The sequence below is a fragment of the Engystomops pustulosus genome, chromosome 5 (assembly GCF_040894005.1).
Source record: "Engystomops pustulosus chromosome 5, aEngPut4.maternal, whole genome shotgun sequence".
In the NCBI taxonomy this organism is placed as follows: Eukaryota; Metazoa; Chordata; class Amphibia; order Anura; family Leptodactylidae; genus Engystomops; species Engystomops pustulosus.
In genome coordinates, this window is record NC_092415.1 from 42,655,460 (window position 1) to 42,681,672 (window position 26,213).

The window sequence follows — 26,213 nt, forward strand, 5'->3', positions numbered from 1 at the left end:
CTATCTGCAGGTAGCATGTTATTGGGAAGGAGGTGCTGAGCAGATTGTACATAGTGGTCTATTTGCAGGATCATCTTACAGAGCAGAAGGAGCTGAGCAGATTGTAAATAGTGGTCTATCTGAAGCAGCATGTTACAGAGCAAAAGGAGCTGAGCAGATTGTATACAGTGGTCTATCTGAAGCAGCATGTTATAGAGCAGAAGGAGCTGAGCAGATTGTACATAGTGGTCTATCTGAAGCAGCATGATCTGATTTTGATATCTTTTTTATGTTGGGGAAAATTCTGTAAAACTTATCATTTAAATGTGCGCTACTATCCATTATCTAGTCATGGGACAGTCCTTTCAGTATGCACAGTCTTAGGGTATGTTTCAGATCTTGTTTTCCAGACCTATTCAGTGTGAACGCCACAAAAGCTCTATACACATAAACTGTCCCATTCAGCAAACAACACAGGCAGCCTTTTATACCACTGTCATAAAAAAGGATACGTTTAGCGTAGACCCTAGTAGCCTACAAGGGACAGATGTCACTGTATGGCCTCCACCCCAGGCCTCTGCTGAGTGTACACTATAGATGTTTTCTCAGTGATGTAATACATTGACCCCCTCTGCAGAATATTACTGCCGGATTTCAATGTAAGCTCCTTCTTTTGGTGGAGCGGGGCTGAATAGGAGGAGGTATCCCACATTGTGAGGACACGGTGTGAGGACACGGTGTGATGACACTTTGTGAGGACACAGTATGAGGACACAGTATGAGGACACGGTGTGATGACACTTTGTGAGGACACAGTATGAGGACACAGTATGAGGACACACTGCTGCACTCTGTTGCAAGAATACCCTGGGAATCCTGAAGTATCCCGACAACTGAAGGAAATAACAATATATGAATGCAGCCTTACAGAGCTCTTTTAACCGTAACAGATGTAAATCTACAAATGTCTTATACTACCTGTAATACTTACCAAGAGTTCTCAATAAAACAAACTGCATTCCTAATGCAAATGGCCTCTCTCCTTCATCTACTGACCTAAAAAAGAAAATATAAAAGGTAACAGTTACGGGTTTGTCCAGCACATCCGAAATTCAGAGATATTTACCAAAAACATATCCATGGTGTGCATAGCTCTTGATATAGCACTATGAAGCACCAACATATAATGAAACCCATCCCTTGGCGCACTCCGACCTCCTGATGTATCCAGTGAAAAGCTGCACTGGCCTACAATTCTACCTCAGGCCCTGTCCTGCCTAGAATTTCGCTGTAGCCTTCCATCGTTTGGGTGTCGGACCTTCACACACTTGGCAGGGAAGTAGCTTGAGGGGGAAATAGTCTCAATTCTTGGCAGTTCCCTATTATTTCAGGGCTTGTATGCCAAGTTCATGATAAACGTACCCCTATGAAGGCTCAGCCTGAGGATGATTGGAAAGAAAAAATGTAAGTGGGGGCTACATATACCACAAATAGAAACTAGTAGCCTTTAAACTAGGTTGCCTTCATCAGGAGTTCAGTGCCCACCAGAGCATCCCCTGGTCCTGGTCCTTTGGTAGGCCAGCATCCTATCTATGTACTACTTGCTACTCATCTCAGGTGTGCATAGGCCTTGGTGTCCAATAATTGCAACAAACACCATTTACTGGGGCACACACGTACATGATGTGCTGCACCTGTACTGGAGCCACTCGGCCACAAGTGCCCGGGGCGCACTGAATATGGGCATCCAAAGTTACATTCTATGTTAAACCCACCTCAGGCTGCAACTATATGAAGTAAAAGAGTGTGGTATTTAGGAGAGTTCAGTCCAGTACACTGGTGACAAGACAAATGATGCAGAACTGTAATGTAATGTGTTTGCGGGCGATGTGACTTGTATCATGTGTCACTGAAAGTAAGGCTCTGTGTGCGCCTCCGAAGATACAATCCCAAATGTCAGATTTCAGGCATTTTAGAGAGTCTGTGAGTTAACGCTTGGACTACCCAATTAATAATTGACGTTAATCCTAAGGGATGGGGAGGCCACACAGTTATATATGGAAATTCATTTTGGTTCTTTCAATGCAACATTCCATGAAATGATTATGTATGTGACTGGATATATGCAGCACATTTATCCATGAATAATATACACTAAATGTCACATTACAATGATAATCTTCTCAGGAATGGGAAAGTACACATAGGAATAACCTCCCCAAAAATCTGCAATTCACAGTTCTGTAATAAAACTTAGTCAACAGAGGTAAAATTTGATAATATCACCTTTCAATCTCCTCCTCACCTGAGAGTCACTATGATGGCGGAGGGTTGTGCACATGCTGTGATAAGGGTAACAATGAACAGGAATATCAGGAATGGAATGAGGGTGTTGCAGGTGCGGTCACACTTTCCCGATACAGCATAGCCGTTTTCATGCAGATATGTCTTCACAATGACCACTCGGAGTTGGCTGCGTTGACCGACTGTAGGTGTCGTGATAACCTGCCGACTCTGGACGCAGCCACATTCAGTATAATTTTTGACCTTTAACAGAAGCACACAAACCATTATTTCAGTAAATACTAGAAAAAGATAAAAACTGCAATTCTGTAAAATAAAGAAAAATAATGACATGCGTTATATATATTTTTTTTTTTTTAGAATCATGGGGCAGGTTTTAACACACCCCTGAATAATTTACCAGTACTAGATAGACAAAAACCTTAGACTATGTTGGCACACTGCCCTAGCAGTCAGCAGTTTCGACCATGCAAAATTGCAGACAGTGTTAGGTGTTGGCCCTGGAGATGAGTGTAATTATACTTTTTGTGTGAGATTAGTAGCAGCAGGACTGTGCATTTATATTCCAGGGTTATAGCTACATCCGGAACACTCTGGTGTACTGCTGTGTAAGATCTCTTCACTGCACTCCACTTACTGCACGCATCCCCTCCCCTCTTGCTGTAGCAGCTTCTGTTTAAATATTACAGCAGTAGCTCAGATTGAAGATGCTGTGCTGTGTTAAGTGTAGGTATAGTACACACCAGTGCAAGTCAAGCAAAGATCATTGAATATAAATGCATTTTTCACAGTCCTGCGGCTAAAAACATAATTATTACTAAGATATCCAGGGCAGCTACCTAACAAAGTCTGTCAGCCGTTTGGACCATATAAAGATACATATGAAGTTTAAGAATGGAAAGGTCTGATACTTAGGTGCTAAAATAAATGTGGTCCTAAAATATTCAAGTAAAAGTTACTAGTGAAGTATTCCATTCCCAATGGCTTCCTGAATAAGCAGTTAAGAAGGGCTACTCAGTGTTGTACCCACACCAATCTGCTGTAGATGACCTAGAGGACATGTTTATCAGACCAAACACTGTTCGGGGCCCTGGACTGTCAATCTCATAGTCTTCTAGTCCCACAGTAAAGCTGAGAATCCTGGCATTATATATGACTATGATGCTGGGAGTCTGAGTGCTGGCACAGCATTTGGACTGAGAAATAAGGGCCATATTTCATGTACCTTTTACGACATGTGAAACCGCTGTAATGTAGATGTTCTAATCAATGTAAATTCTACTTGGAGAGCTACCAGATACTGACTATGGATATATCATTTGGATATGGGAAAGTGGCATGCCTCGTTCTGACACATAGTATACAGTAATTCAGTAATCAGACACATAAGAAAAAGAAGTCAAGCAGAACACAAGCATTTCTCCTAAGCCTGCAGCCCGACCTTCAGACATAGGGAGACAATAACTCGCTGGCTCACAGGCTGATCAAGTTGCCTTGGCTCGGATTTGACAGTCTGGAATGCCAGCGTGCCATAAATCTGTATCCTGCACACAGAGATCACATCTCACTTTGGAGACTGATATATCATCTGGACAGAACCGCTTTCAGTATCCACGTAGTTCCCGTTATAGAGGTGCCGTTTTCTACACTGTCAATTTTTGGCTGGGGAAATACACACATTGGACCGATACAGTAATAGATTTGTTCTAATTCTTAGTACTTTTTCACAATATAAAAAGTAAATGTTTGTATAAGTGTAGATAGAGAGATAGATATGTTATGTAAGGATGGATAGATGGATAGATAGATAGATAGATAGATGCTTGAGAAAGGCTTTGGACGAGGCTGAAACATAGCAGCTTGGGAATAAAAACCACTTGATTTATTTCCACCACTTTGGTGTGCCGCCTATTTTTCTAATTTTCTACTTACCGTGGGAATTTAGCCGGCCCGTTAGTGCGTGCACCCACCATTACTTTACCTGCAGTGCCGTTGAGACTTTTTCTTTTTTCTTTAGATAGATAGATAGGCAGCTCTCTAGAGTTTAAAAGAAGCAATTGGTAAACTTTATTCCATGCGACGTTTCGGTTACGGTAACCTTTCTCAAGTTTACTATAGGTTACTATATCCAAAACGTATCACTTTTTCATGGAACAAAGTTCACCAATTGCTGTTTTTGAATCCTGGAGTGCTGCCTTTTTTGTGGATCATATAGCTGTTTTTTTTGTCAGGATCCATATGGCTTAACACCCATCCTTTTGAGGGTGCGGTCACATGTTAACGCTTTAAGACACTGGGTGCTGGTTATTGTTGCATGCGTAGTCAAAGAAATGCATATGCAATCATTCTGTGGAAAGCCATGTGACTGCCCCCTTAGGCTGCTGTGCTGCTCTTGACTTTCAAATGTATAGACAGATAGATAGTATATTACGAACAGGGTTTATTGTTTTGGGCTGCTATTAGATATTGTGCCTTTTTGAGGAAAATAGGACTTTTAGTTTATTTTTTTAAAATTTGGATATATACTTAATTACCATGTTCTCCACATGAGATATCTAAGGGCCAGTACATACCTGCATTGGGGATTTCCTTTCCAGTCTCCATTATAGGAGAGCAATAGTACAATATATGTTTTACATTTCACATACGTTGTTTACAGAGGGAAAAAGGGGGGGGGCTGCATCTTTCTTTTTTCGGAAAGTGCAATGAGCCAGTATAGCTTGGGTCGTTATAGATGCAGACATCTATTTAGGGTTTTTTTTTAATGTTTTTACAACACTTCTGTTCTAATGCTGGTTCAAGCATCAGCGCATGTTTTTAGGTACTATAGGATTGAAGATAGGGGCATCTGAAGGCAGGTTCAAGCATCAGAGCATGTTTTTAGGTACTATAGGATTGAAGATAGGGGCATCTGAAGGCAGGTTCAAGCATCAGAGCATGTTTTTAGGTACTATAGGATTGAAGATAGGGGCATCTGAAGGCAGGTTCAAGCATCAGAGCATGTTTTTAAGTACTGTAGGATTGAAGATAGGGGTATCTGAAGTGAGACTCCCCCTCCAGCCTCAGAACTTGACTCATCTCAGGCAAAATCTGATGTTCACATAATTTTTTTTTTGGTGCAGACGAGACTTCACATAAGATAAAGAATTCTAGAACGTACATTTCATACTATTTGTCATATACTGTATCATGAATGCAGAAGAGTGAAAAAGTCTTGGCCACATAAGCATAATAATAACGCTCCTGTCTTCACTATGCGGACAGTCGGCAAGCAAGTTTCGCACATTTTGTACTTACAGCAATGCTTTGATTTCCCACATTGATGCATCCAGCGAGACAAGGATTGAAGTATGTAATTCCATCTGATCCACACACTGGCTCGTATTCATGAATTTTACAGCCGCAGTTAACATTACAGCCACCTGTTAGATTCCTGTGTGCCATGGTTAGCGTAGGACTGCGCGGAAAGGAGGCAAAGGGGGGTAAAATAGAGAATAGATGCAAAGTTATTTTACATATTGCATTAAAAAGTACATTTAAGAACTTAAGTAACTTCCAGAAATGGTGGAACAAGTCCCAGTTTTATACATATAACACATTGTTAGGGTCTGATATCTACCACCCCAACCGATTGAAGGGAAAGGACTTTAAACCAGGCAGGGTGCTACACTGGGACACACAACTAGTAAAGGTGACAGCACAGTCCCTATCAAGAGGGTACAGTATTCATTGCCTCCTCAATTTGCCAAAAAGTGGGGGTGTCAAACCACCACTGATCTGATAGGCTTAGGCTAACCCTAAGGCTAGGTCATCCATAAAAATTTAAATAAAACAAGAAGTTGGTTATTCAGATTAAAATGACAACCTACGTGATTCATTACTCCTCAATCTAATCTACTTCAATCTAACCTTTCTATAAAAGAGATTTTCTTACATCATAACCTGTTATCCATCCATGCACGGCCATCCCTCTCACCCCCAGCTATCCTCACTTAGGAGAAGTCTCACAGTGATGTTCTGCTGACCAAATTGGTTGTCCGTCAGCCTCAAAAAAATCAAAGCACTAACATAAAAAGGACAATTCAAGGGCTTACATTTACTGGTCTCTTATTTCTAGCTAATGAGATGGAGGAATCAATAGATAATTTAGTGCGTTCCGGTATGTATGTATACAGAGGTATGTATTTATACGGCCACGCTACTTGGTTCAAAATAGGTTTGAGAGACCACAAGTAAAGAGCAATGTCAGGACTGTAACATCATCCTGCAAGGAGGATTAAAGTTGTCAGAGCCCTGAGTGCTCCGGCCACAGACCTGCACTCACGAAACCATTAATGCCTCAGATATGGAGGAAGTCTAGCACTTCCCTACCAAATACACAGAGATTATTCTTAATATTACACTTCATGAGTATTTGTAGAAGTAGTGCTGTGTCATACCAAGGCAAGGAATTTTATATGGACTACAATGACAGGTCTATACTACTCCTTATCTCTACCTCAAGCTCTTGCAATTGATACAATACCATGGCACCTATAAATGTATTTGTTGCATAAAGACCAACCCTTCAATTTTATCAGGAAATCTGGCCTGTAAAGTTGAAATTGGGTATTGAAGGGGCATGCAATTTTAGCAGATTTGCTAAATCTACCCCATGTATGATCACATGAAATCACAGTATGTCTCCATGGAGGCATTGTGTGATTTGGGGTAGATTTTTCAAATGTTTGTGGGTAAAGGACCTTAGATGACATCACCCTGCTCACATGACATGAAGTGCTGAATGGTGAGAAGGAGGCATGGGGCTTGGGGAGGAGCCGCTGGACTTGGCCGCGCAGGAGTTGCCCCCTTCAACTCGCTGCTTGATCTGGATGTATGTCAGGTAATATAACCACATTGATTTTATGAGAAACAATTTTTAGGAAAATGTCACTAGCTATATATGTGAAAAATGTGGTGACAGGGTCTCTTTATCATCAACCTCTGTCAAGCAGATGATCTAGGAAACTAGCCAGTGTAAGTGGTCAGCAGCGGCTGTCACCACAATGAATGATTCCTAGTACAATTTAATTTCTTGTATACTTACCCAGTAGTGTAAGGTATATTGATTCCTCCAAGATTGATACTTTCACATCCCACAATGAAAAGAGTGGAAAAGCAAAGCAAGGAGACGCCGCTACAGATCATGGCCAATTTTGCCGATTCCCTTGCACTCAGTTTCAGTTTCTTGATGATGTAACCACCAAGCACAATGCCCACACCAGCACTTGGTACAATGATCAAGCCTAAAAAGATAAAGTAAACAACAATACAATCATTGTTTGCTCATTAACTCAAGCTCACATGGCAGTCATTTATTTCCAACATGTTTGTGCAGTTCTTACACTACATATCTGGTACACATAGCGGATATAATTACAGCAAAATTACTGCTAAATGCCGTATTGTTCCTAAATCAAGGCAACACAGTGAGATTTCTGTAGTAATCACAAAAGAGGTGCCAAAACCGCTAGATTAAAACAAAGCCCAATTTTTAATGGCTACAGAGAAAAAGTATAACATTTATGAATAATAGAAAAGCTGAATGATACATCAGGGTGATGCTTGGTTTACCAAATACAAAAATGAAAGAAAATGAACAAAACAGAACAATTACATTTAGCAATTTTTAAATTAAAAGTATGTCCTTAGAGGGGTTATCTACTGTCAGCAAATAATTGAGATTGTTTGTGTACTGAAACAGTATACATATTTAATATACTTTCTGTATCAATTCCTCATGGTTTTCTAGATCTCTGCTTGCTTTCATCCTATAGGAAACTTCAGTGTTTACTTTCCTGGTCAGGTGACATAGTTTGTTATAAAATGAGCTATGCACCAGTGTTACATCACATGACTATGGATCGAACAGGAAGTAAACAATAAGGCTTCCTTTAGAATGACAGCAAGCAAAGATCTAATAAACCATGAGGAATTGAAATTGTATAACTTTTCATTGCATAAACAATATCAATTATTTGATGAAAGTGGACAACCCCTTTAATATCACTGGTCAGCTAGGAACAGATGATGAATAGGGGAGCTAGGTGTCAGACCCCCACAAACAAAGTCATTAACCAATTCAGTACTAGTGATATCTAACATATTCACATTTTTAAGGGACATCTACCACCAGGATAAGGATTGTAAACCAAGCACACTGACATGCTACGGTAGTGTGTGCCCCCTCTGGTAGGATCCACTCTTCTTTAAGCTTCTTATGCCCTTGATTTAAAAAAAAAAGGCTTCAAAAGCTATGAAAATTAGCCTAAAGCTCATAGATAGGTAGATAGAGAATAGAAGATAGATATGAGAGATAGATAGATAGTTAGACAGGGGGCCCCGGGCAAATGCCCACTTTGCCACCCCCCCCTAACGCCGGCCCTGCCTATAAAGGTATCTCTCGAGAAGGCAAATGTAAGTTTTAGTTTATAGCAAGAGACACAGAAAGTGACCCACCAATATAAAATAAAGTAAATGGACATGATTCACTATGTCAGCCTACTGATTCCATTGCAAGACATTGGTGAGAAGAAAAGTTATATATTGTGCTGGTCATCCAGTGAAAATAACAGAAACCATAACAGAACCCATTATAAGTCATTGGGATCTGTCGTGGTGGCGCCGATTTCATGGTTTCATTATAAATGGTCAAGTATTTTTCTTCTAGGACTGTACACCAGACTTCTAGGACTGTACACACATTCACCAGACAGAAAATCTTCATCGAAATTCCTATGTCCAGCTTTCTGGTGTGGATTGTGACCAGAGTTCCCCCCATTTTTAGTGGAATCCACTACAGAAATCAATCGGAGACAAATGGAAAATGCGTGCCAAAAAATCGCCTCTCTGTACCTACCCCTGCAGCATAAGAGGCTCAGTACCGCAGTTTGTACAGTACAGTGCATATTGCGTGTACCACAAAACAAGCAAGATTGTACAGGATTATTTGTAATCCGCACCGCTGTTGCTACATACTATTGAACGCGGTGCTTTGCTTCTTTCTTATCTGTTTTAACTTGTTTTCAAACTCTTGAGTTTTCAAAGTTACCAAAATCAACCACCTAAGCAAACACAAAATCCAATTCCCGGATCTTAATGAGTTAAATTAATTTAAAAGGGATTTGGAGGCCTCTCTAAAAAATGGAATTTTAACTTATCTGTAGTGGAGCTCCTGGGATGGGTCAGTGATCCAGGAATTTATTATAATCTTCATATACTCATCGAGAAACAGATGACTGGTCTGGTTGAGGTTAGATGCATTTTCTTCCACACCATAAATGTGTCATGGAAAACATACTACATTTATTTTATATTTAAAAGCGTATTATTTGTGTAGTCAAAGTTTGAGGCTTATATTATATAGTTGTATTTATAAATTTATCCAGGATTTAATAACAGGGGGATGGAAGGCAACTGATATTGTAATCTTCTTTTTATTGCATTAGTTTAAAACCAATTTATTCAGAGTTATAAAAAAATAATAACAATAAAACTTGTCAAAAAGTAAGGAAATAAGGAACACCATGCCTAATTTGCAACCTTGTGAGGCAGCTCCCTTACAATCAAGCACGACTTTCTGGAAGCCTAATGACATGATGTGGGATTAAAACCAAACCAGTATATCTATTCCAGAAGGAACAAATTCCCAACTGTAGGCAGAGCTGTTTTGACGTGGTTATATCTCGTTAGTACAGTGTAGGGAAGTGGTTTAGCTCACAACCTGTGCTGCTTTAGCATGTAGTCTACCAGTATACAGACGGCCCCCTACTTAAGAACACCCAACTTACAGATGACCCCTAGTTAAAGACGGATCCCTCTGCCCACTGTGACCTCTGGTGAAGCTCTCTAAAAGCTTTACTTTAGTCCCAGACTGCAATGATCAGCTATAAGGTGTCTGTAATGAAGATTTATTGCGAATCCTTGGTCCAATTACAGCAAACAACATTTTAAACTACAATTGTCACAAGGGCAAAAATGTTTTTGTCTGGATCTACAATTATAAAATATACTTACATACAAATTCAACTTAAGAACAAATCTATGTAACCTATCTTGTATGTAACCCTGGGACGGCCTGTACTACAATTGTGCATAATAGACTCTCTTCCTAAGAAACTTCAACTCGAAGGCAGAGAAGGCGTCACAGGTTGAGTCCTTAATTGGCTTTGAAGTGTCTATAATTGCGGGCGTGTATCTACCACTTTATCAGCCATCTCAACATCTATAAGAAAGGGGCCTTAATTTAGGAGAGTCACTAGTACGTCACACGTCGGATGCGGGAGGATGGAGAGGGCTCACGAGCTGAGCCCTCTCCGTAGCCGGCAAGTCTTTGCTGCATATTGCAGCAAACACTTACCAGTAACACCAGCGATAGGTGCTAGCACAGATCGCGCATGTTAACCTGTCCTTCCCTGCCAGCAAAGCTAGAACTGATATAAATAAACAGTAAAAATCATAAACACATTAGGTATCTCCGTGTCCGAAAATGCCCCATCAAAATATGATATCCGTTTTTCACTGCGTTTAACCCCGTAACGGAAAATAACACCCAAAGTCGAAAATGGCCCTTTTTTGCCATTTTGAAAAATATAAAAAATTCAATAAAAAGTGATCAAAATTGTCGCATTGAAAACATCATCAAAAGTCTCAAAAGATGACTCCACCTACAGCTCCAAAGAATGAAAAAGTTATTAGCGCCAGAAGATGGTAAAATAAAAAAAAATGTTTTTTGTACAGAAGGTTTTAATTCTTGTAAATTTATGAAAAAATGCTAAAATCTATACAAATTTGGTATCCCTGTGATCGTACCGACCCAAAGAATAAAGTAGACATGTCAATTGGGGCGCACAGTGAAATCCGTAATTATAATAATAATAATCTTTGTTTATATAGCGCCAAATTCTGTAGCGCTTTACAAATCATAGGGGTCGTATACAAATATAATATTACATTACACAGAACAAACAGTCATATGGAACAATAGGAGTGAGGTCCCTGCTCACAAGAGCTTACAGTCTATGAGGATGAGGGGGGTGACACAAGAGCTTACAGTCTATGAGGATGAGGGGGGTGACACAAGAGCTTACAGACTATGAGGATGAGGGGGTGACACAAGAGCTTACAGTCTATGAGGATGAGGGGGTGACACAAGAGGTAAAAGAACTTGTATAATGGTTCAGGGAACAATAAGAATTCTGCTGCTTGGACCAGCCTTCAGCCGCCATCTTATTTGCAGGGTCCAAGGTGAAAGTGAATGCAGAAAAGCCTGGAGCTTGGTATATGTCTGGTGTTTCCCCGATAACAGACAGGAGATAGGACACAGGATGGATTAGTAAAGGGAGAGTTGACATTTCAAGCAGTTAGCGAGTGTGATAGGCTTGTCTAAAGAGATGGGTTATAAGCGCACATTTGAAGCTTTGGAGGGTGGTGTTAGTCTGAGAGTCCGGGGAAGGGCATTCCAGAGAATTGGTGCAACTCGGGAGAAGTCCTGGAGTCGTGCATGAGAGGTTCAAATTAAGGTAGAGATTAATCTAATATCACTAGCAGATCGAAGAGTACGGGTAGGGTGATAGAATGAGATGAGAGAAGAGAGATAGGGAGGTGCAGCATTATTCAGAGCTTTGTGTATGAGGGTTATTATTTTAAAGTGAACATGGAAAGAGACAGGCAGCCAGTGCAGTGATTAGCACAAACTGGAGGCATTTGTTTAGTGTTCGGACTAAATGACCGGCTTGGCTGCTGCATTAAAAATCCGTAAAATCCAACCCTGCAAGAAAACGTTGCAAATGCGTTTTTTTCACCAATTTCACAGCAATTCGAATTTTTGTCTCGCTTCCCAGTACAGGGCATGGAATATTAAATACGATCACTATGAAGTTCAACTTGTTACGCAGAAAACAAGCTCTGTACATGTAAAAATAAAAAAGTTATAGATTTTTGAAGGTGGGATGTGAAAAATGGAAATGCAAAATCAAAAAAGGGCTGCGGCGGGAAGGGGTTAAGCTTTCTAATGTAGGGCTTAATATGGGTACACATCCCGATGTACCATGGACTGGTTACTTCCCTCTAGTGGTGGTGTACTGAAAAATTATACAATTATTTGTTGAAAGTAGACAAACCCGTTAAGGTGGGTTAGTATGTTAAGGACACATTCACGTGGCACTATACTGGTCAGCAAGTCCAACCCATGACAGGTTCAATACGCTACAACTCAGGAGCCTAAGGGGGCCCATAAGGTGACTCCGAGACATAGTAGGAGTCATAGGACCCTTAGAGACAAGTGTTATAAATTATACATTATGGTTGACGGGACTGGGACACATCTTTCAGCGAGGTTCCACAGCTTCCAAAAGTCCTCTGCTAAATAGCTTTTTATCTCTGTAGATTCCACTCAAGATTTTGGCATAAAAATGACTGTGTAAAGTAATAACAAAGCCAAATCCGTCATCACCCAAAGGGGCACAGTTGCACGTGGCAATGTCTCATACCACTGCTAAGCTGTCTGGGAGAGAACACAAGTTATGTACTTAGTGGAGAGCCAGACAGACATAGGCCTTACAAATAGTACACCCATTATACTATGACATGATACGACTTTTGGATTATGCACAGAGATCTCTCAAGGACACGTCTTTCAGGTCTACAGCAGAACATATGTCCTCAGGTCCAGCCCTTTGTCAATGCTCTGCCATAACATGAGAGAAAGTCACCTTACGCTATAAATACCCGGACCTGTTTATGCCTCGCTTACTGTATGCGTCATCCCTCTGCTCAATATCTCCTTTCTAGAAATGCTGCTGTTTATTTATAGCCGTAATATGAAATCCACTAAAAGCTTTTCCTTGCGCCCTAGTCTTTTAATGCATTGCATTAAGGGGCTTACAGTCTTCCCTGGCACAGAAGCCGCAATGTAATATAGCATTGATTTACCATAAGTCACTGACAAGTACTGAACAATACATCCATTGTTATAAGGAGGGGGCACGTAACCAGTATTAGTATTCAACCATTTACACTTCATGTGTAAAATATTCATGTTTTGGATATTGGAGTAGATGGTAGATTAAGCACAGCCATGGCGGGCGATGTCTTACCCTGTATATTATATAGGATATGTTAAGTGCTTTATCACAGATTGTCAGCATGAAGCGTTCGCCCACCAGATGCAGCTAGACGGGTGCTTAGTGACACTTCTCAACCATTCACCTTAATGCAATCTCAATCCAAGCGAGAGAGACATCCAAATGCAATATAGCAACCCAGTTATTACTTTCCTCCACTTAAGGTGCAAAAACTGCAATTTACTTCTCCAGTCAACCTACAAATATGTGTAAATTGACCTATCACCGCATTATCATATGATATAATAGCACAGTTCTGTCTTGTCATGGAAAAGAACGACCTGTCAACTCATCCCTACCCTTCTACCCATCTCATATCCTCCTCAGGAGATCCATCGGCAGAAATTTGCATAATATTCCCGGATACATGCCGTTTATTGTATTATTCACCCCTGAAGGGACTTATGAGTCACTAGCGAGCCAATGCAATAGGTTATGACAGCTCAATATGAAAATGACAATCTTGTATATACTCTATGCAGATTGTGTTCTAAATATACATTTCCCATTTATAATCTACATTTTGGCCACCACTGTTTATACAGCTATATATACACATTTATAACATATTAGCTTTCATTATTAAAGCTAAGAGTATAGTCGTGTATATACTATATTCTGTCTTGCAATGTAATGTGATTCTATGCACAGATGTATCGCATGTCCTGTATTTTTCAGAACTGCAGTTTTAGCAAAAATAAAATTTCCCTTGCTGGTTGGTCTGCATTAAGAAAAAAGGCTATCCGAATAGTACAATACTGTTAAAGTTAATTTTATTACATTCCACTATTGATTACAATGAATTTTTAGCTTTATACGAGTTGTACTGGTTCTTATTGCGGAGGGGAAATCATGTGAAATCTGTAATCCCTACCTACAAAACAGCAGGAAAATGTGTGGATGGTCCATGGGGAATGGAGCCATTTGCTTCCTGCTAAATGGTTTGCTAGACTGGATCGGCAGATTGGTACAGACATCAGATATTCATGGTTTATCCTATCCAAGTTCCTTTAAGAATAATCTATCATAAGTTTAAAGGGATCCTGTCACCTCCGATCGGTTGAATAAACCTGGACGGTACAGTGTAGAGACATCTCAATGCTTCTAATCATGTTACTCTGAGTTGCTGTTGTGGAATAAAAACAACTTTAATTATTTTTGTCTTCGTTCATTAATCCAGTCAAAGACGCGGGAGAGCTTTCCGATCCAGTCAAGCTCTGCCAGCCTCCTCACGGCTGCTCTGGCTATGTCCCACGCCCCAAAACACGATCCCTAGCTCTACGTCACTACAGTCCAGGTTCAAACTTCCGCGCATGCGCAGTCTGCCTGTTAGTTTGGCGTGCGTGTCCATGGCCGTTCCCACAGGTGCACCACACTTGCATCAGTAATGTGCTGTGCTGCTGTGATTAAAAGCTAGCCGGCCATGCACTGGCGCATGTCGGTACCAAACTAATAGGTGGAATGCGCATGCGGGGAAGTTTGAAACTGGGGAAGTAGTACCTTTCAAAAATCATCTCCAAATTAAATTAGAAGAGTTATCGTACTTTTTTTTTTACCAAAGATGAGTCACTTTTAGAGGTTGAAGGTGGAGCGTCAAATGAGCCTATCTTGGGCTCTAGAACAATGATCTATTACCATGCATTTGATGTGAGTATTATTAAATATGATACTTTCAACTTTCAAACTGTATCAGGTTTGTGATTCTGTGAGCTACAGAATTAGAGAAACAGAGAGTTTTAGTCATAGTTGTGAATTTGAGTTGCTGTTAAAAATCCGATACCTGATGTTATATTAACTGCCCATATCTCCGGGACTGTAACTCGCACATCCACAATAATGCTGTGATTTCTTATCTTTAATAAGTCAAATAAATCTAAGAACCCGTCCCCACTGTTCTAGACCATTGTACAGTATTAAAAAGGACCAATAGAGCCCGTGTACCGGAATAATAAATCCAATGATAGCCAAGTCCTCGTAATATTCACTTACAGGTACTCACTATCCAAACAATGGGGGTCATTTACTAAGGGCCCGATTCACGGTTTCCCGACGTGTTACCCGAATATTTCCGATTTGCGCCGATTTCCCCTGAATTGCCCCGGGATTTTGGCGCACGCGATCGGATTGTGGCGTATCGGCGCTGGCATGCACGTGACGGAAATCGGGGGCGTGGCCGAATGAAAACCCGACGGATTCGGAAAAAACGCTGAATTTTAAACAAAAAAAGTGTCGCGGAGCTTGCACTTACCTTCACTAGGAATAGGCTGGTGAACTCGAGCGCGTTCCGATGCTCTTCAGCACAGCAGCGACACCTGGTGGACGTCAGAGGAACTACCTTAATGAATCCCGGCCGTACCCGAATCCACCGCAGAGAACGCGCCGCTGGATCGCGAATGGACCGGGTAAGTAAATCTGCCCCAATCTGTTACTTCAGAATAATGGTTGGAGAAAAATAGCAGGTCAACATGGAGGTAGGGATCAGGAACAGGACCACCACTAGAGGGAAGCATGCTACACCGGGATGTGTTACCCTATTAAACCCTACACTAAAAAGCTTAAAAGGGTTGTCCACTTTCAAAAAACAATTGATATTGTTTGTGTAAGGAAAAGTTGTACAAATGTCCAATATACTTACTGTATTAGTTCCTTATGGTTTACTAGATCTCTGCTTGGGTTCAAGTACCCAAGGGGGTCTAAAAATCAAAAACATGTTAGGTATTGCTCCATCCCAAAATGCCCAATCTATCAATATACAAAAATGGTTATTCCCGGTGGTGAACCCCAAAGGGTAAATGGCTCCAAAATGGCAGAATCGCCACTTTTTCGCCATTTTACATCATCTAAAATTTTGTGATCAAAAGGTGGTACAGTCCCCAAAATGGTAGCAATGAAAAAGTTGTCGCAAAAATTGCAATCGGGCCGCAAAAATTACACCTTACATAGCTCTGTATGAAAAAGTTATTAGCGTCAGAATTAGGCAAAGTCAAGATTTTTTTTTGTACAAAAGGTTTTAATTTTCTAAAACATAATGAAACCTATATAAATGTAGTATCTCTGTGATTGTACCGAACCAAAAATAATAAACTTAAGTGCACAGTTAAACTTAAAAAGAGCCCACAAGAAAATGACCCAAATGTGGTTACTCGCCAATTTCACCACATTTAGAATTTATTTCCAGCTTTCCAGTGCACGGCATTGAATATCAAACACTGTCACTATCAAGGACAATGGGGCACATTTACTTACCAGCCCTGATCCGGACTGTCCGACGAGGATGAGTTCACCTTCTTCCCGGTGCATGTTAGTGCATGTCTTGCGACACAATTTGACATGTTAAATCCCGCACATTGTCCGAATTGGTCGGATCGTCCGATGGCCCCGATTTGCGTCGCGTTAAAGCTGGTGCCGATGCGCCAAAATCCGATCGCATGCGACACAATCCCCGACAACGTCGGAAAACCCGATGGAAATGCGGCCACAGGACCTTTGTAAATAAGCCCCAATTTGTTGCGTAGAAAACAAGCTTTTATACAGATCTGAGGGTAGGGAGCAAACAAATGGAATAACGAAAAAGGCCAGCATTGATAAGGGAGTAATTTATACCACAATAATGGAACATTAAATTTTTGTTTGCCTGAAATAATTGCTGTGCCATTTGAGACGGCAGCTCGACCCAGCGGTGAACGTATAAGCAGCCGCCCCGGGAGATTACAGCCCTGCATTCTTGTGTGATTACTGCTTCAGAATGAAGTTGTCTGCGCTTGCATTTTTTTACATTGGACAGAAGAGACCAGATGTATACATCTATAGGGTAATCAAAGCTGAGTAATCTGCTCACTATGGCACTATCAGCAGACGCCACATTAATATGCGGAAACATGGAGTCAGGGAGCACAATTTAAAGAGACCAATCACCCAGAAAATGAAAGTTAACTATTTCATCAGACATACCGGGGGTCATTTACTAAGGGCCCGAATCGCTAGTTTTCACCGGGTTTCCCGAATATTACTGATTTGCGCTGTTTTTCCCTGTTTTCCATCGGAAAACCCCACGGATTCGGAAAAAACATGGAATTTAAAAAAGAAAACGTGTCGCTTGATGCGCGCTTACCTGCACCCAGGATAGGATAGTGATACCGATGAACTCCAGCGGACTTCAGCGCAGCAGCGACACCTAATGGACATCAGGCGCACCTTAGTGAATCCCAGCCGGGTAAATGTGCCCCACAAAGTCAACATGCCCTTCATTCTACTCCAGTTTCCTCCATTGCTTTTCCACTTGCTCTGTTAGTGCACATCCGCTACAGAGAGCAGAACTGTTCTAGTTACCCCTGTCAACCAATCAGAGCTCAGCTTTAAGTTTTCCACAGCGGTTTATAAAATTACAGCTGAGCTCTGATTGGTTTCCATGAGCAACTACACCAGTTTTACCCGAGAAATTTCTGATAAATTTCCCCCAAATTGCGTTTATGACTTGCAGACCTGCAGCAGTTTTAGGACAGATGAAGTAATGATGCACCAAGTTAACTATATTTTCCTATAGTATAGTCAATTTTTCACTTGTTACGTGGGAGGAGGATTGTAGATGCATTTAGACCTACCGTATATACTCGAGTATAAGCCGAGGCCCCTAATTTTGACACAAAAACTGGAAAAACCTATTGACTTTATTATAAGCCTAGGGTGAAAAATGCATTGGTCACAGCCCCCCCCCCCTAGTATATAGCCTGCCTGCCCACACGAGTATATAGCCTGCCAGCCCCCACTAGTATATAGCCTGCCTGCCCCCTCGAGTATATAGCCTGCCTACCCCCAGGAGTATATAGCCTGCCTGCCTGCCCCCTCGAGTATATAGCCTGCCTGCCTGCTAGCCCCCTCGAGTATATAGCCTGCCTGCCTGCCCCCTCGAGTATATAGCCTGCCTGCCTGCTTGCCCCCTCGAGTATATAGCCTGCCTGCCCCCTCGAGTATATAGCCTGCCTGCCCCCATGAGTACATAGCCTGCCTGCCCCCACGAGTATATAGCCTGCCTACCCCCAGGAGTATATAGCCTGCCTACCCCCATGAGTACATAGCCTGCCTGCCCCCACGAGTATATAGCCTGCCTACCCCCAGGAGTATATAGCCTGCCTACCCCCAGGAGTATATAGCCTGCCAGCCCCCACGAGTATATAGCCTGCCTGCCCCCTCGAGTATATAGCCTGCCTACCCCCTCGAGTATATAGCCTGCCTGCCTGCCCCCTCGAGTATATAGCCTGCCTGCCTGCTTGCCCCCTCGAGTATATAGCCTGCCTGCCCCCACGAGTATATAGCCTGCCTGCACCCACGAGTATATAGCCTGCCTGCTTGCCCACTCGTGTATATAGCCTGCCTGCCTGCTTGCCCCCTCGAGTATATAGCCTGCCTGCCCCCTCGAGTATATAGCCTGCCTGCCCCCACGAGTATATAGCCTGCCAGCCCCCACTAGTATATAGCCTGCCTGCCCCCACTAGTATATAGCCTGCCTACCCTCAGGAGTATATAGCCTGCCTACCCCCAGGAGTATATAGCCTGCCTGCCTGCCCCCTCGAGTATATAGCCTGCCTGCCCCCACGAGTATATAGCCTGCCTACCCCCAGGAGTATATAGCCTGCCTACCCCCAGGAGTATATAGCCTGCCTACCCCCAGGAGTATATAGCCTGCCAGCCCCCACGAGTATATAGCCTGCCTGCCCCCACGAGTATATAGCCTGCCTGCCCCCTCGAGTATATAGCCTGCCTACCCCCTCGAGTATATAGCCTGCCTGCCTGCCCCCTCGAGTATATAGCCTGCCTGCCTGCTTGCCCCCTCGAGTATATAGCCTGCCTGCCCCCACGAGTATATAGCCTGCCTGCACCCACGAGTATATAGCCTGCCTGCTTGCCCACCCGAGTATATAGCCTGCCTGCCCCTACGAGTATATAGCCTGCCTGCCCCCTCGAGTATATAGCCTGCCTGCCCCTACGAGTATATAGCCTGCCTGCTTGCCCCCTCGAGTATATAGCCTGCCTGCCCCTACGAGTATATAGCCTGCCTGCCCCCTCGAGTATATAGCCTGCCTGCCCCCATCAGCTCAGGCTCAGGTGGAGCCGAAAAAACGCGTTTTCCTTGCGTGTTATACTTGATTTATGATGTCTTGTTAAATAAAAGAAGAATATTTGATTTTCACCTACCTCGAAGTGCCGGGATTTATAAGCACCATTTGTCCACGAGCACGAGGCGCAGGTGACTGAGTGCCGAACTATCACAACTAAACATACTTCAAGTATAAGCCTAGTTAGGGTTTTCAGCACATTTTTTGTCCAGAAAAACTCAGCTTACGTACTAGTATATATGGTAAATACTTGTGATCACAAATGAGTAATATGTGTTTTGAATTCCAGATCTTAAGCGGTGTACACGCATCTGTGATCGGGAAAAGCTCCTCCCTGCCGCACCTGAATTGTGGTTCTGAATACAATTCAAAAAGCAGCGTGTGAATGCGAGCCAAGGGTAGTTTTATTTGGTGTCAGTTGTAGCAGATTTTAAATCTTCGACATAAATTAATCAAAAAGTCTTTCATGGACCCAGAGAGCAAAGGTTTAAGAAATGTTTCTCTGGCAATTAAATCCCATATAAAATTAAACAGTGTGTGGATACATGAAGCAGATTTACCACTGATTCTGCTGTAGGAAGTGCAGCAAAATTAGCAGGATGGAGGTTTTTTCTTTAACAAGGATGAAAAAGAAGTTTAAAAATTAGGGGGACGCATACTACATGACAATCCTCTAAGGAAAAGGATGCATAAACATTCTTGGGGTTTACCAAGTATTTAAAGTATTTAAATTATCCTCAACAGGATAGTGGATAACTATCTCATCGGTGTGCGCCCAACAACTGGGATCCGCACCGATCACAAGAATGTGACTATTAGCTCTCCAGAGAATTAAAGGAAACCTACCACTTCTGAAGGTAGGTATAAGATGCAAACACCAGGCACCAGCTCAGGGTGAGCTGGTGCCGGTGCTTAGTCTCGTTAGTGTTAAAACCGCGGTATCGCGGTTTTAACATTTTTTAAACTTTCTAGCAGAAACTGCTTCAGCGCGCGCCTACATTGGAAATGCCGCAGGCGTTGCGCGCGCACGGTCGCGCGCAGCGCCGAAACAGTTTCCACTATAAAGTTTAAAAAGTGTTAAAACCGCGATACCGCGGTTTTAACACTAACGAGACTAAGCACCGGCACCAGCTCACCCTGAGCTGGTGCCCGGTGTTTGCATCTCATACCTACCTTCAGAAGTGGTAGGTTTCCTTTAAGGTCCTGTTCTCACTAATGGGTGGAGTATGTACCACTCCATTCAATTGTATGAAATGATGGAGATAGCAAGCCCAGTGCACAGTGAATAGGTGGAAAGTTGCTCCTTCCATTATTGAGAACGGGACCTCCATTCTCAACGCGGCTGATACATCAAGAGGCATAGACCTCTTCATGTACCCATCAGGCGACTATGCCGCAGGGCAGAACTGCCGACCATAGTTCTATGTAAGAACATTTGTAGGTGAATGTTCGCAATCCTGCAGTAAAGTATGCCGGCACGGGGCAGGAACACCCCACGCTAGCCCACTCCACCCGTGGCCACGTCCCTTCATGCCCAAATGACGTGCAGGTGGCATAGTCGCCATAATAATATCAATCGCAATAAATTGTGATTATTTTACAGCGTCTACACTATAAAACTGGCGTGGAAGCACTTCTTTGGACCACAAAAGGTAACATTTCATTTACGATAAAAAACAAAAGTACCGTAACTTAAAAACTCAATGAAAGTATAAAAAGTCCTTCCTTTGTCCTCTCCTGCCAAGATTTATTTCTGTTTTTGGAACAGCTGTATGATGATGGAGCAGATGGGGTTGAACTTAAAGTCCACTTCAACTTTCAAGGAGAATGTTTGAATAGTTCAGAAGCCCAATGTGTATTCATGAGGAATTGTTGAACAGCTGAACTGTTATTGTCTGCCTCCTTTAACCCCTTTATGTTTGCCATACGGCTATATACGTTCTATTTGCACATGTGTGCAGAATGTGCAGAATGCACTTTTATAGACGTCAAGACAATAGCCTACTTCACGCCTTTATATTCTGGCCCTTGGCACCTACAAACACAATTCTGGTGTGCTATTAAAGAGGAGAATCTCCCCATATCAGTACAGGCAGTCCCCGGGTTACGTACAAGATAGGGTCCGGAGGTTTGTTCTTAAGTTGAATTTGTATGTAAGTCGAAACTGTATATTTTATAGTTGTAGATCCAGACAAAAAAAATGTTGGCCCCAGTGACAATTGGAATTTAAACATTTTTTGCTGTAATGGGACCAAAGATTATTAATAAAGCTTCATTACAGACACATTACAGCTGATCATTGAAGTCTGGGACTAAAGTAAAGCATTCAGGGAGCTTAACCAGAGGTCAGAGGGGTCTGTCTGTAACTATGGGTTGTCTGTAAGTTGGGTGTCCTTAAGTAGGGGACCGCCTGTATTTGTTTCTAGGTGCAACAGAACTGTAGATATACACTATGAACGTTGTTGTAAAAATATATACAGCTAAAAGTTCTCTGGCTGTTACACTGTGCAGGAGCACTTCCCCTTGTCACTGTGTGCTTTCTGCTGCTGAGATTACAGGAAGTTTAAGGGGAGATGGTAAGATTGAGATGTGCTGCTGCACAGTGTGACAACAGCCCGTGAAGCCAGAGCACAGAGGACTTAGCCCTACAGACTCAATAGCATAATTTTTAATGTTTATTTTAGAAGGAAGGAGGCCATGGATAATAAATATAAGAAGATTTCACCAGTCAGGGTGCCTGGATCTATGAGTAAGTGCCCCTAGTTTATCATGATGGATTGTAGTGGTATATTTTCTTTCAGAGAGACCAATATACATTATTGTCCTTAAGAATCTATGAGCTCATGAGCCAGTGGACCAGTACAGGATGAATACACAAGCTACTTTATGCAAATCAAGAATGCTTTATCTATTTACTTACCGTTTGATCATTTCTCTACAACTATTTATTAGATGATATCACCATTTATAAAAAAAGCCCGTTTCCTTTTGTAATTTACATGCACCAGTAGCATGGTCTTACCAGTGTAGATGCTGGCACTGGAAGCTGGGATGCCAAATTGAGACTCGATGAACTTGGGAATGAAGGTAATAAAAGCGGTGACAATGGCACTCTCAGCTGTGTATGACAAACTCACAAAAAGGAATGTCATGTTGCTTAAAATTCTGACTGCTGCTCTTGGAAGGTCTAAAAATGACAAGAGATGAAGTTTATAAATGATGGATGGGAAAATAATATATGAAGGGCATGTAATGAAGGATTTCCTGCAAGAGAAAGAGACCACCAGCAAATTACATATGATTTGGTCTATGCTTTTTTTGAGACATTTAAAGGGAACCTGTCAATAGAAATGTCATTTTTAGCCAATGACAGGTTCCAATAGCTTATGCCATGCCTTTGTCAGCATTCCAAATCCTTTCAGCACTCTATAAAACTTTATTTCACATTATCTGACGCCCAGCTGTGCCAGCCTGTGTCTTTCTCCTCAATTAATTTTACTCCTCACTCATCCAGCTTCCTGTGCCCCTTACCCTGCCTGCATGACAGGAAGAGGAGGCTTGTGGTGGGGAGCTGAGTTGGGAGGGGCGTAAGGAGCTGGATGAATAAAGAGTAGAGGAAGAATGCATCAAGGAGACTGAGACACAGCTTGGTGCAGCTGCCCCTTCAACGGGGACCACACGTTGCTGGCAGGGAGACAGGGAATGTGAAATAAAGTTTTAAAAAGTACTGAAATCGTTCAGAATTTTTAAAATTATCATGGCATAGGCTATTGAAACCTGTCACCAGCTAAAATGACATTCCTGGTGACAGGTTCACTTTAGAGGGGTTTCCCCAAAACAAAATGTGCCATCTATTCACAGGATACAATATTCATGTCTGATAAGTCGGGTCCAAGATCACAAGAATGAGTACTCTACCAAGTGGTAGTATGCATAGGTGACCACCTTATTTGGGACAGAGATGGACATCACTTCAACAGAAGTTAATCAGGACCCTCTTTTTTGTGATTGTGGGTTGAACCCCAGTAGTCAATTATACCTGATCTTGTGCAAAGGGGATAAGTATTGTTTGTGTTAAAAATTTAAAAAGCTTAGGTTTAATGCACACAAACCTTGTTTTTGTTAATGTGCTATTAGTTGATGGTCGGACTCATTAATTTCAATGGATCCATGCACATGAATGTGTTTTTCACAGATCCAAGTGGAGGCTGTAGAATTCTCATAGGGCAAAGGTGTTTCTCCTGCACATTTCTGGATCTCTGGCCTTCCCTTTTGGTAATGTTAAAGATACATATGCCAAACGGTGTATTTGCAGATCAATTTATATAGAACACCATCATGTGATCTTATAAGAGGTTGGGACAAGTTAGTGACATAATTTAGAAGCTTTTGGTTATTGTTGAAGATCTGTCTTCTGCAGATGACACAAGGACCGTTTTTTGCAGACGTACAGTCGGCAATGGATTACTCATGGATTGCATATGGACTGCAAAAAAGGTCCAGGAACACATTCATGTGCAGGAAGCCTTACTGCCAGATTCTCTGAAGAATAAAACACATGGATGGTAGTCTAAACAGCGGGATTCTTTATGATCAGCTTATTGTAAAGAACCCATTTAACCAACAAAGGACTCTCCACAGCAGAGAACCCCTGAAAAGAATTCCTAATAATGGACTGACCCTGATTTGACCCTAGAAGAGGAATGTCATCGGAACTAGCTGCGGTGGCAATGCACAAAGTCAATCACAATTTTTAACATCTCTGGACAACCAGAAATTAGCAAAACGTTGCCAATAACTCGTCCCTGACTTTCCACTGACTTCTTGCGAGTCCCAAGTCTGCAGAAACACTTTTGCAGTTTCTCCTGCTCCCATGCTGATTGCAGGAGCAGGACCGGGTCTCCGGTTGTCAGACACAGCCAGAGACCCTAAGGAGAAGGTAGAAAGTGGACTATTAGCGCACTTCCTGCTCACTGTACAAGTGCTGAGGGAGCAGGGCGAAGGTGAGACGGTGTAAAAGTCTATAAAGCCGGATCACAGAGGGACTTGGTTAGCCCCTCAGGTAGAGATGAGCGGACCCGAACTTTGAGTTCTTGTTCAGGCGTGACATGTATGACCCGTGCCAATCACTTCCCTGGCCAATCACAGCCATGGCTAGCTGAAAGGGGTGTCAATTTGCCGGATTGTCTGCAAAGCCACCAACCCAGCAATATGTCCGGGTTGTGTGGGACGCAAACGAACTCAAGAAGCAATCCCACTCATCTCTACCCTCAGGGCTCATTAGCGTAATTTTAAAGTTGATTTTTGAAGAAATGATATCATGTTTGATTTGGTGGTAGATTTACTCTAAGGGGTTAATATCAAAAACTCTCTTTGACCAAAGCCCATATATTCTAATTAATACAAACCATATCAAAACTGCCGTTTGTTTTACCTCTAAAATTTTTCCCAAACCCAATGGATGGGCCTACACCAGTGTCCGCTTTCGTTTTGTTGCCGGATTTCTCTTTCATCACATCATCATCACTGGAAACATCATACGAGTTACTTTTCTTTTTCTTCTTCTGTCGAGGAGGGAGCTTCTTTGGGAAGGTAAACATTGGGAAAATGACAAGTAACATTGCCATGGCGCACAGTAGAAACCCGCTCCACCTGCGAGGGGAAAGCGAGAGCGGCTTTACTATTAGGAGACTTGACCCTCCCTCCTGCATAAAGCTTCTATGTAACCTGACATCTCAGTAAGCGTCTGTCCTTCTTGCTAGAAAGAGAGAATTCAGTAGAGATTTCAGTGAAAAGCAAATTAGTAATGAAGGAGGCAAAGTAAGTGGAGAAAGAAGCACTTATGAGAAGATACATTACAAAACTTCTTGTAGTCACTCAAACTATTGATTTATGCAAAGTTTGTTGAAAAGTCAGCGACATTGCTTCTTCATAGTCTTCTCCTGGGATGTGACAATATCTTCCATTCTTAATACTGAAAAAATTGCAATTAAAAAATGTTTGACTCTATGGCTAAGGCTATGCTTGTGTGGTTTTCCTCTGTATCCTCGGGTTTCCTCACACACTCCACAAACATACTGGTAGGTTGATTAGATTGTGAGCCCCATTGGGGACTGGGACTGATTTGGGAAGCTCTGTGCAGCGCTGCATAATCTGTGTACGCTATATAAATAAAGAATTATTATTCTTATTATGCTTCCTGCCAATGACTGCAACTACTGAGGGTAAGAGTACAAGCGAATAACAGCTTCCTCCTTCCTCTTAAAAGTTGCTGGCACTCCATATAAACTTGATGACAAGGTCTAGAGGGACTGAGACTTAGTAGCTGACATGTAAATTATTGTTAAATTCATTTATTAATTTATCATTCTATGATCCCCTGGCATATAGCTCATCACCTCCTAATACAGTACTGCTCCATTCAACAGTTTCATGCTTACAGGATATCTGTTTTTTGGGTGAGCAGAGTTACAACCAAAATGTTCATTATCAGAGATTGGAGATCAGATTCCCTTTAAAGGAGTTGTTCAAAAGTTATAGATATTGGTAGTCCAGAATATATAATCAATATAAGACTGGTGAAGCCCAAGCATCAGGAACGCTATTGTCCACTACACCGTATATGGAGCGGTATTTTCTATTTAAGATACTTGTA

At 42.0% G+C, this 26,213-nt stretch overlaps 1 protein-coding gene across 2 annotated transcripts in view; it reads right to left on the minus strand.

The window, feature by feature from the left end:
• SLCO5A1 (solute carrier organic anion transporter family member 5A1) overlaps nucleotides 1–26,213 on the minus strand; it is a 77,819-nt gene that overhangs the window by 10,801 nt on the left and 40,805 nt on the right. Inside the window, exons 4-9 of one of the 2 annotated variants that reach the window (XM_072151759.1) lie at nucleotides 24,993–25,210; nucleotides 22,581–22,745; nucleotides 7,370–7,568; nucleotides 5,581–5,740; nucleotides 2,285–2,526; nucleotides 971–1,035 (exon numbers count right to left, since the gene is read on the minus strand). In XM_072151759.1, coding sequence (XP_072007860.1) covers nucleotides 971–1,035; nucleotides 2,285–2,526; nucleotides 5,581–5,740; nucleotides 7,370–7,568; nucleotides 22,581–22,745; nucleotides 24,993–25,210 — 1,049 coding nt within the window. The remainder of the gene's footprint in view (nucleotides 1–970; nucleotides 1,036–2,284; nucleotides 2,527–5,580; nucleotides 5,741–7,369; nucleotides 7,569–22,580; nucleotides 22,746–24,992; nucleotides 25,211–26,213) is intronic. The other variant, XM_072151760.1, reaches the window with a different exon arrangement.